We start from the raw sequence: 12,367 nt of genomic DNA on the forward strand, positions 1-12,367 counted from the left end.
TTTATTTGAAAGGCATGTCCTTTGAACATTTACTTAAGATAGTGGTGATGCTTGGTTTAAAACATTCATACATATATTTCATAATATATCATTTATTATTCTTTAAAATAGCAAAGATCAAAGTGAAAAAGTTAACATTATATCAGTCACAGACATTGTATAACATGCAGATTTAGTCTCGTTACCATCTAACAGAATTGTTAAAACCAGTCTTTAATCAAACATGAGAAACAAAACTGTTTCACAGATTAGATCTGTTGGACATAGAACAAAATAAAAACAAATACAAAAGTCACAAAACTGTATGTAGTATGATGAATGCTCACTTATAATATAGATATAATCTCCATGGATCCTTGCATAAAATACAAATGTGTCGAAATGGCATTCTCAAGCTCAAATGACAAACTAGCCTCGTCTTCCAAAAATGATCACTAATGCCCAAAATATATAATGTTAGAATAAAACAATATGTAATACAATATTTACAGAAGCATTCACTGTACTGTGCTGCAATTTGTTGCATGTATCAATCTGCCTATACAAATATCTACAAGTTTAATTTCAGATGCACACTTCAGATTAATTATGTTACCATAGACTAGAACAGCATTGTTTTATGAAGAAAATAATCATATTGATATGTATTTATTAAATAGAAATTGCTTCATGAAAAAACTGTTCATTAGAAAAAATATAGTTAGGCAGGAAAACATATTAAGAAACCAATACTGACAGGCTAGTTTAAACTTTTGTATTCAGATACTTAGAAACACCTATAGCACTTCAATTATTAAGTATAAGACTTGTTAAATGTATCTTCAAAGAAAATGTATCTTTAAAAGAAAAAATATATATTTAGTAAGATTGCTGATTTAGGAATGGTTAGAATATCATTGATGGAGAAACTACTGTCATACATCTTTTGGCAACATTTACTTTTAACATTACTTTTAACATACATACAAGTTTGAAAGTACAGAAGCTCCGAAATATCAGAAATAGCAACTAAATGCTGTTTGTTTTCATAAGAAAACCTGTACAGCTTAATAATGACTTTATACTGGAATACTACATTCAACATGTATAATTACATTTACAAGAATTCCATTATCGTTCTCTTCCCACCTTCCAACTTTAGTTATTGCATAATTTGGTACTAAATGAATCCAAATATGAATTGAACATTATTAGTCTCTTTTTTAGTCTAATAAGGCAAATACGCCCTCTATGATACCTAGGATTTAGGTTCCTACAACCGCAAGTAAGGGTTCAAATACACAGAGACCACAGACGAGGCAACTTTCCCCAAAGCCTACCTTTTATGAGAACCCCCATCAAACTACCAGGCTTCATGTGACACATTCAGAGTTCCTTAGGCTCCCCGTAATCATTGTACAGGACAGGGAGAAGCTGCTCATCACAGGCCTTCCTGATCTCCTGGCCCAAATCAACCCAGTTAAGTCCAAAGGATTTGGTGTCCGTGTAGCGACAGGAGAGGTACTTGAGGGACACTCTGCGGAGGCCAATCTTAGGCTCCTGGAGAAGACCCCGACACCAACCACTCAGGTAGTCCAGTTGAGACAGGATTAGACCTGATTTCCTATAAACAAAACACAATACATTTAGTCATTTGGCAGACGCTCTTATCCAGAGCTACTTACATTAAGTAGAGGGACATTCCCCCCGAGGCAAGTAGGGTGAAATACCACAATGTCATTTGGGAATCGAACCAGCAATCTTCGGATTAATAGCCCAATTCCCTAACCGCTCAGCCATCTGACTCCACAATATGACACTCCCTTAGTAAACTATGTACTATTTGGTGAAGGAATGGGGCCTGTGATGCACTCATCCTCTGACACGGTTGTCAAAGCTTCTGTATATCACACAGGGCATTATGCAACCAAGATTTGGCCTTCAAGCTGAGTGGTTATGGTTAAGTTACAACAAAAGGATATGTAAAAAAAAGATTTTTTTAATGAATGGAATTATTTCGTGTTTTAAAATATTTCCCCGAAATACCCAATACTCTGGAAAGAGGTTGACTCGTTTAATTCGAGTTTTTACCTTAAATGAAGCAAATCCAGCATTGGAGAGAGTAGATCGCCTATAAATCACAACCTGCAGCCTCGACATTGTTTTGACACTACATCATAATACGACAGACTCAAACCCACCTCTTCCTTTCTGAGGGAACTGGGCACGAGGTGAAACACATAATTGAATTATCTTATTTTTTCCAAAGGTCTTTTACTCTATTTGCTTGACTTGACTGTTATTCCTACATTCTCAACACAGCGGAGGGTCATCTCATTTCAGATGACAAACATGATATTAATGGTTAAGGAGCTTCTCATTGTCCTCACTTAGTGGCAGAACAGCAACCCCAGTAACTGTACAAGCCCTGCAGGATGAAAGCCTGTCATTCCTAAGACATGGCTTCACCTTACATAGTAGCCAAACCAGAACCTCTTAACTGCTATGTAAATACGCTATGCCTCTCTCAACCACAAGTCTCCTGGATAGACTTCTAGCTACTACTACCCTATTAATGAAAAATATATTATTTTCTCTCCGTTGTCAACACAGTTCTTAAGTCAGCTTCTGCAGTAACATTCAACAGAGACAGCGACGGTTTTTATCTGATTTGACAAATTAATACATTTTGATCGACACTTTTCACATTTCTACCAATGTTCTACCAATGTTCAACTGTCTACATCTGTCTTCGTGTAAATACACACGCATGCCCACACAGACACACACACATGTTATGCTGCCTGTTATTTTCATAGACATAGGTCGTAGGTAACATATTGTTGTGAATGCCGGTCCAAAAAGGTAGATCAAAAGCTTACATATCCACAGTTTATCATCTGCGCTGGAAACTCCAGAGAAAATAATATAATGGTGCTTTAATGATGTCAGAAATCTCAGACATTCTGTCTTCATGAAAGAATCCCTGTGTCTGTAGTAACCCAGCTGTCATTTATATCATTTTTCTAAATGTATTTATGTTTCTAATATCTTGCCACATTTCAGTGGTTTGAGGAATCTGGATGTTTATTTGCTTAAAACAAAAACCTTGCGGTTTGTTATGCTTTAATTTTTCAAGAAAGAACGTACCAGGGCTCCAAATAGCAACAGTTGTCACCATAAATCCTCAGCATGTATAGGCCTGGAAAATGGCCTTACGTTTCCAAGGTAGAGCTTTTTGGTTCCTACTAAGCCCCCCCAGCCCCCCTTCCCTGACACGGGGGCCTTTCACTGGCCTGCTTGGGAACAATCTCCCGCATTCCTCCCACCCCCGCAGCCTCACAGAGAGAGCACAGCACCACAACTGGACTGATGTAACAGAGCATCCATGACACAAGGCACAGCAAGCCAAACTGTCAATCGATGAACCTATAACCATGCAGTGAACCCTCTCATGCGGTAGGGTGTGTCTGTTTAATAACTAACATGTTAAAGGTAAATCAAGCAAAAAGTGAAATAAAAAGATGCAGAGGTCCCCGAAAGTCCCTACCAACCGCATTGCAATAAAGTTAAAGACTTCTCATCAAGCAGGCAAGTGCCAATAAAACGGAGACACCTATGATAGATTGTTCTACTTATACACTTTGAGCCAACATTTCTGTGTCAGTGTTGAACTGCATGGGTAGTCCTGTGGTGATGAGAGATGGGAACCCAGAGGGGGGGGGGGGTACGACGACTCTGAAGCCTCGTTTATGTTTGGGGTTTTGCTGCACGAGATGTTGCATACCAAACCTCTTTCAGTAGCCAACTGAGCTCGTCACTGAGACACAATGTCCTGTACCAAAACAAATCATAGTTTAATATTTTCACTAAAACACTTTGAAGATACATCAATTGCTTCTTCTGTTTATTTCGAGATGTAGTTTACTTGGCTAAAACGGTTGGTTTTGTCAAGGGCTAAGTGGATGACTATTATCTGTATTTTGACTAACTGATGAAAATGGCATTTAAATGGTTCATTGTTTGTGACAGGGAACCCCCAGTGGATTCAAGAGGTTCATAACAAAGTTTTGGAGAGAGGCCGGCAAAATCCAGCCCTTTCTACTTTGTATTGATATCTTTGGAAACACACTCCCTTGTTTTGATTTGAGTGGTTCACAAACACTTAGTTCACACAAAACACTGAGATCCAGGGGGTACAGAGACTGTCCACCAGAAGGAGGGTACCCCTAAATGTGTGTTAGCTCCATAAGAGTGGTATTGCTTATAAGAGAACTCTTTTAGCGAACAGGTAGCAAGGTAGAAACCTTCCTGCAATAGCCATATCGAAGTAATGTTAATTTAATTACCAGCTAACTTAAAGTCATGTTTATAGTCCCTTCACCTTAAATGCACTTCTTGTGGATGCTTTTCTTGACATTAATCATCCCTCACATAATTGGGCTGTTAATGTAAGTGTATTTTAATGGAACACTTCAGAAGCAAGCCAATTACATCAACTCTTCCAACATGGTCTCGATTAAAAACAACCTTTAATTTGAGTAGCTAAAGCTACGATTCTCATTCAAAGACCTAATCAGTTTCACCTGCTGGACCTAGCATCTACAGGGAACCATGAGACCTTTTATGTATCAGACACATGGGTCTGTTTATAAAGCGTTTAGCATTCAGCTACAATTTCACCTCACAATCCTTAACTGCTCTGAAGAGATGGACTGCGGAAATGTGAGGCATTCCTGGCTGTGACTAACAGCTCTCACACGAGGAAAATTTGATCCAGTTAGTTTGAATGAATTTCCACCGTATACAGTGCTGACACCAAATAAACCCAAACACCTCCTCATCACACCAAGGAAGAGTCTGTGTCGATCGGAGACACACAAACAATGAAAGAAAAAAGAGAGACCAAAGTGAGCACAAAGTAAGAGTGCGAGAAAGGCAGATATAGAGAGAGAGAGAGAGAGAGAGAGAGAGGGAGAGAGAGAGAGAGAGAGAGAGAGAGAGTGAGAGAGAGAGAGAGGGAGGAGGAAGGGGGCGAGTAGGTCTTATGAAGTACCTGGGTCCCAGTTCGTCCTCACAGCGCCAGGTGAATTCTCCGAAGCTCTCGTACTGCTGGTTGTAGTGGTAGAGGACGCGGTGCAGGGTGGGAGCTCCCAGGTCCATCAGGGTGTTGTACGCTGTCTGCTGTTCCTTACCACTGGTGTAGCCATTGAACAGGTTGTATATCTTATCTGCAACCTCTGCAACAGCACAGGTCTCACGTCAGAATGGGATTGGACAATTGGACAACACTTGTCGCTCTTCATTGTGGTTAAATGTTTCGCTAGTTCTATGGTTCGGACACTCGGCCCAAGAGACCCAAGACTTGGTGTCGACATCAGGGGCAAAGCTATGATATCCATCATTCCGACAGATAAAGGAAGAACCATGGGTCGAGGCTGCGGTGATGGAGAGAACAATACCAAAAGAAAGTGTGATGTGTCCTGCATTGCACTGAATGACCTTGTGCTTTGACGTCATCCACTGCAGGGCATGGGGTCTTTATGATGACCTCACTGGGACGGGAGCGACGGCCTGTGTTATCCACCGCCCAGAGCTTGAACCTACACAAGCGAACACTGTTATTACACACAGGAAATGGCTGCCCCATCCGAAACGTGAAATTCCTCTGAAATCCTGACGATTTGAGAGCTCAAGCAAGGCTAATCCTTCAAAGCCACGTCATGCACGGCGCAAGCTGGTGCTTTCGGACGTTTACTTGAATAATATCTCCATCTAGTGGATGACAACACAAGCAGCTTCCACCTGCGGTGTTGCAATCTAGACAATGGGTTGTCGTGACTACTACGAGGAACAAGATTGAACGTTCCTGCGATACTGTGCGTGGTCTTGCTTTTAACATTTCAGACAAACAGCTACAGGATTAGTGATTTAAACAGAGTATTTTTTGTAGTTTTGTATTGCAATCAAGTTATTGGATTACTGAACAATTTTGCAACTACTTGTTGTATTGCCATCCAAATATACATAATTCACAGAAGTAGTTTTATATGTTTGAACCAGCAATTTAACAGATTACTTTATTATCTACCGGTAGTCAAGTCCAACTGATTTAAGTAAAACTGCACCAGTGAACCATCAAGTCCATGTAATTATAACAGAACGAGTGTTTAAAACAATCAAAGGTCACCCCTAAATGCTGTGATGAACAGATTGCCAAAAGGGAGACTGACCAGAAGCAGGATGATGTAAAGATAAAGTGCATGTGGTTTTGATTGGCCTATTGCTATACATCAAAACCATTTGAAGACACAACGTGCTCAAGATGGTTTTCTTCTCTGGCTCGCTCTAATGTGTTCAGTGTGGCTCCCCTGTTGACGGAGCGTGTGTGGGGTAAGTGGCAGCATGTGTGTAAAGTACAGTAGACTGTCAGATGAGGAAGGTACTGAGTGTGTGTGTGTGTGAGTCCCGGATGGAGGAACTGCCTCTGGCCCATGTTATTATACCCTGACCTACAACACACACAATGACACACACATTCAAACACACACTGTCAAGCCTTCCATGGTGTCATTAAAAACCCTCTGGCCACCAGCACAACATTGACCTCACAGAGGACTTCCTCTGTGGTGGGTTGACATCACCAGGATATCACGGTTGTAGTTTTTGCAGGGGAGACCACCACAGAGCGCTAGTCTCTCAGGTCCAGTAGCGCACAATAACAACTCTAAACTGCAGCAATTCACACCTGGCACGTCATTACCTCATTGAGCTGAACCACATGGCACCCATCGTGAAATCACGATACCAAATTATTTCTTTCTTTCCTGTTTTTGGTGCCGAGCAAACATTACCATGACCTCTAACCTCCAAATGTAATATCACTCGTTTACTATACAACATAAGTTGAAATTAATCTGCAATTTTGCTGATTAATTTCCTACATTTATGTTGTGAGTCATTTTGACGCAGAACTACATGTTTATTTTGTATTCATGTTCAAATTGATACCTGGAGGATGCACATTTAGCTGCTTAAGCTGCTTACTTCCAAGTCAGTTCAAGTTTTTGGGAGGGCCTGTGATTTTAACAGTCACTTTAAAAAAAAAACATTTCTTAACCATCACTTGTTATTTCCAAGATTAGTTTCCATTAAATTCTTCATCCCAGAGGCAATTCAAGAAGCCTGTTTTATTGAGTTGTAGCAGCATCCTTTTCTTATAAATCTCCCAACAGCCCTCCACATTGACTTCCCATTACAAGTCATTATTCCGAATTCATCTAACATTCACTGATGCTGTTAGTGACTTACATGTAGGTGGTGTCGGCCTCCAGACAGCGGATGATCATGCTGATGGATGAAGTCAGGAGGTCGGGGACGTCCCCCAGCATCACACAGGGAGACTTAGCCCCCGACAGGATGTCATCCACGAAGCTAAACACGGTCTCTGTTTAGGAGAGGCAAACCTGTTAATCACCAGCACATAGTGATCCATCCGTTTACTCTACCAAATCATCTACCTATAACCTACCTGTTTATACATTATTGAATGTTACGTTAAAAAGTAAAAGTGAGTAAAAATGAATGTTGGTATGGCGTATTCCAAGTCTTACACATTTTACACATACCCAAGTGTGTGGATGTTATGTCCAGCAGATTTGTCAAAAGAGGAATATTCTTTGTTGACAACAGTTCATCCATCACATTTTAGGCTATGACACTGAAGGACGTGTTTTCAGTTTTCACAGGGGCACACACCATGAACAACACGAACGGCTGGCAGCCAAAACAACTCCTGGAGCAGAAACCCTTTACTCTGCTAGGTTCAAATAATACGCTGGGCTTGTTCTCATTACATGGTGGCAGCCAAGGTGTTTTCCCAGCTGGGTTGCATGCGTCAAAGGGCACTTGCGACGGAGCGCATTTCAGAGGAAGAAAAGCCTGTTTGGAACAGGCAGGTCTCTGAGGCGACCACCTCTGTATGTCCTCCCTGAAACCTGCTCACAAGCCCCTGGGTCACCTAGTGGTAAAAACACTGAGCTCTGTGCCAGGGAAAACACCCAGGAGAGGAAAAAAATAGTGTGTACCAGCTGTCACAGAGAAATATTTACTTTGCATCGAAAACCCTGCAGAGGAGAGCCGTGATGAAAAAGTGAAAGATGAAAATGAAAAGTGACATTGTGAGGGATTGTACCACTTAGCATATTAATTGCAGAGCTGGTTGGAATATATGTCTAGAATCGAGGAAGTGGATTTTGGAGACCACTGGGAGGGAATCGGGGAAATACATTCAGTTTATTTCTAGGAGGAAAACATACAATATAAGTGATCTATATTCATGTATTGCTTGACTGTATTCTTGTTTTATTATTAAAGGATGTTTTTGTGCAAGTCAGTATTAAAGTATATTGTAAATGAAACAGTATATAGTATATATACTGTGATGAGAAGTAAATGTAGAATTACTTTACTCCTATTTTCGTCCCAATTTTGAGAAACGAGAAATGTTAGCAAATATGATTCATAATTGTGCATTTATGTGATATCAAGTAACTAACAAAGAGTGATCAATTCTTACTTCAGATGGTTGGTGATAGCCCTTAATCTTAACATAGCTTTACCCACAGGGCACAGTCAACCTAACTTCCAAGTTGTTCATCTTGAGGATGTACTGTCACCTTTCTATGTATTGCCTCTTAAAAAATCTAAAGTACAACCAACAAAATTCTATATCTACAGATCAATTATCCTCAGTTCATCAAGGATCTTAAGTGCATACATAACTATGAAAGGTACTCCCTAACCGTCTGGATATTACTGCAAATGGTTACTTGTACCGATGCTTTTTTAGACTATTTCCACTGAAATACATGTCAGTTTCTTCAGCTAAAATTTACTTTCATATCTGAACGTTATAAATCACAATTTGTTGCTTTGAACATTAATTTGTAAACAATGACATAAATGTTAGTATTACAGTAGTTATTGTTCGCACGTTCTGTGGGTAAGAGTTAAGTAATGCACTTTTGTGTTCTGCGTAAAAGTAAGGTTTAAAAAATGTTTGATTAGAGTAACATGAGCAATAAAAATTGCTGCAATTCACTTTGATCAAACTTTTTCTTCACTACAAGTCTTTGTCATGTGGCCAATTCTACCTCATTGCACAGCAGTTTTTATACATCACAAACATTTCCATGGTAACTAAATGTTCTCAAATTGGTATCATATAGTATGTTTTCCTCTCAATAGTGCACAGCAAATATTCTTGTGTTTACAGCTTTTCTGTTTAAGGCAGTAACTCTATCTTAATACAGCACACACATGTCCAAAGGTTGTAGCAAATGATGATTGTGCCATTCTCGCTTTAAGCTATTTCTATAAACTCACAGAACATCAACAACCTCCTTTGAAAGCAGCATCTGTTTTCAAACACATCGGAGACAGAAACTGTGTTTTGACCCCAGTGGTGTTAGAATCGGCATGGTGGGATGGATGCAGAGAGAACCACTATTACACTATGTCCTCCCCTTTTATGGCTATCAAAGAAGCACATTGTTTCTGGGAACATGACTTTTGACAGACAGAGACAATAAAATATCTCTGGAGCCCTATCAAAGAAAGTGTTCAGACCCAGATATACTTTATAAAACAACTTGGATTTCTCAGTGGTTATCAAGGGGTGATCAATTCCTATTTCAGACTGTTTGTGATAGCCCTTAATCATAGCATAGCTTTGCCCAGAGGGCACGGTCAACTTACCTTCCAACATGTCATTTTTATATGCACTGTCTCTTAATAAATCAAAGGTTCAGCCAAAAAAATGCAACAAGACTCAAATAATCCTTAATTTATCATGACTGCAACATTGGGGGTTCACTCCAACACAGTTCTTTAACATTGTATTTATTTATGAGAGAACATGTTTAAATAAATCACATCTTGTGTGTGGTAAACACTCTGACATTCTTAAGTCTATGCCACAGTATTTTATTTGTTCTGCAAAGTTCATCCAGGACAATGCCCTCTCCACATTTTCTCAAGGCGACAGTGTTGAACAGTGATGCCTTGATGAGATGTTAAGGTCTAGACTCACAGAAGATGACACCTACTTTAGCACTCATTTTAAAAGTAGATGATATAGTAACTGGTAACAATTAATTATATCTTTGACAGCACTTCCACACGACAAAGTAAGAGTTGAACATCTGTCCAACTATGACCAGGCCTGACTGGCTTGAAAATGCTTGATATGATGGTTAATTTGCTTGTGACTTACTTTTTCCCCTTCACATCTTCCCCTCCCTTTAAGAGGAAACAACGACTATCAGAGTTACCAGTCCAATTCATTAATAAACAGCGTGAAATACACTGGCTTGGGGCAGCAAGTCTGCAAAATAGACTGCACAACTTTAGAACGAGAAACGACCAATAATTCACTTCAAACGTCCTGGCACAGGGTGATGTTTCCCAGCATTCATACCCAAAGAATTCTCAATGTAAACAACCCCCGGCTGAATGACAGCTCCCTTAAAGGAACAGTTTCATCCAGCATAACATTTTCAACAACAACAAAAAATTATAGCTACTGCATGTCATCTTTTCAAAACAAAACAAAAATGTTAGAAACAATATCAGTGCACTGTTTTGCAGGGGTTTGTAGCTACGACTGTAGGTAGAGACTTGTATATTGATAACTTAGCAGAACTCTCTCTTCCTAAGTCTTCCTAAAGTGTCGACAGCCTCACTAAATCCCTTGACACAATGTGCCAGTAGTCTTGATCTAGGGAACAACAGTTTCCACATGGGATTTGCTTTAATCCAGGCCTGCAATGCCGCCTTTATTCTTAACACAAATCTGAGTTGCTACGACACCGAAACAGACGCGTGTTTCTACAGAAGCCCGGGCTCTGAACCTGATGAACTGTTCTTCCTGATAAAACAGTGAGAGGGAGAGGAAGAAAGACAGACAGAGGCTCTTTTGTTCATAAACAGGTAAACATCTAAACCTTAAAGCTCCGTAATACATCACGGAACTTAGCCCTTGTCCAAACTGCTAGGAATTTTACCAGTTCTATTAAAGCAGCAAACGTCTATGCAACCAGCAGACTTGGCAGCAGTGCAAACACTCAACAAATAACATCTGGACCTTGTTGTCTACTTTGATGAACAAAACGCAAGAGATGGACAACAAAAGTTTGTCGAATGTTGCTTCTTGGCACTTGATGAATGATTAACATCCTTGATATTCCACATGGAAATTATTGTCTTTTTAGAGCAACAAGAGGAAATAAAAGCTTAATTGTACAAGTGGAGAAGGTGGAAGTGTCATTTTAAGAAAGTGCTAGAAGAAAGAGAGAAAGAACACTTCAACCTGCGTGTACTTTCTCACAAAACTGCCTTTGATACTCACCCCTATTTTGCCATTTGCGTCATCAAGCTGCTTACAGGTATAATTTGTACAGCATTGCCTTAGATTATTGCCTCAGAATTGTGTTAAATTATCAGCAAAAACGCACACTTCAATATTTGTCCAAATTGATAGCAGTTGGAGATTGCGTGCTTCAATGTGGAATCTAGATTTGCAAAACAAATTTAGGTGAAAACCTTATAGCACTAAGGAAGTTAGCCAACATAATGGTATAATGGCACAGTAGTCACTCAAATGGGGTGCATGAGAAAGCAAAATTCTGAATATAGATTCAGTTGAATAACCATTGCTTATAGCAGAACATACGAATAGATCGGCTCCTCATTTATACACACAAATAACAAAAACAACAGTCAAATACCATACAAAAACAGGACTATGAAATTAATCAGACTACTCCTTTCAACACACATAATTGGCATATTTAGTTACAACAATTTGGAACCGGATTTCTGAGTAATTCATTTCCTTGCCCTGTGTCTGGTATGAGCATGTTTGTTTTTGTGGTGTAAAATGATCTAGAGAGTGGCCATCGCCCCAGAACACAGATGGGGCACAGGCTACAGTACACGTGGGCCTCCCCTCATCTGAGCCACGCTTTAAGGATGGCAAACCCCAAGGATGGCAAACACCAAATCACCAGACTGGACTTAAAAGCCGAGAGGCGAGGCCCAGCCAGACACACTTCATTTTCACAAGTTAAATTTATAGATCCATGACCATACTTTGTGTCATAACACTGTCTGCCTCAATAAAGGCCTTAGCCCCCCGACTCCACATGATGGATCGAGACAGTGCTTTTATGATGTTTGAAGAGACCTGTCTGAGTTTGGCCGTGTCCAGGTGGCTGCGGTTCACCCAGCTGGAGGGTGTTCTCTCCGACCATGTGTGGGTCTCTGAGTCCATCCAGGGCTGCTGCCAGCTTCCGTAATGCACCTGCCCTCAGCACCTGACCCCGCC

General features: G+C 40.1%; 1 protein-coding gene across 2 annotated transcripts in view; it reads right to left on the reverse strand.

Moving 5' to 3' along the window:
• Positions 1–76: 76 nt before the first annotated feature.
• The window catches only part of astn1 (astrotactin 1), a 105,104-nt gene continuing 92,813 nt past the window's right edge, over positions 77–12,367 (reverse strand). For both annotated transcript variants that reach the window (XM_084706683.1, XM_084706684.1), the window contains 4 exons: positions 7,291–7,426; positions 5,482–5,582; positions 5,036–5,219; positions 77–1,603 (listed from right to left, as the gene is read on the reverse strand). In XM_084706683.1, the coding sequence (XP_084562809.1) occupies positions 1,366–1,603; positions 5,036–5,219; positions 5,482–5,582; positions 7,291–7,426 (659 nt within the window). In that variant the 3' untranslated portion in view covers positions 77–1,365. The remainder of the gene's footprint in view (positions 1,604–5,035; positions 5,220–5,481; positions 5,583–7,290; positions 7,427–12,367) is intronic.

Source organism: Hypomesus nipponensis, chromosome 10, assembly GCF_054491055.1.
Source record: "Hypomesus nipponensis isolate SF chromosome 10, ASM5449105v1, whole genome shotgun sequence".
Classification (NCBI taxonomy): domain Eukaryota; kingdom Metazoa; phylum Chordata; class Actinopteri; order Osmeriformes; family Osmeridae; genus Hypomesus; species Hypomesus nipponensis.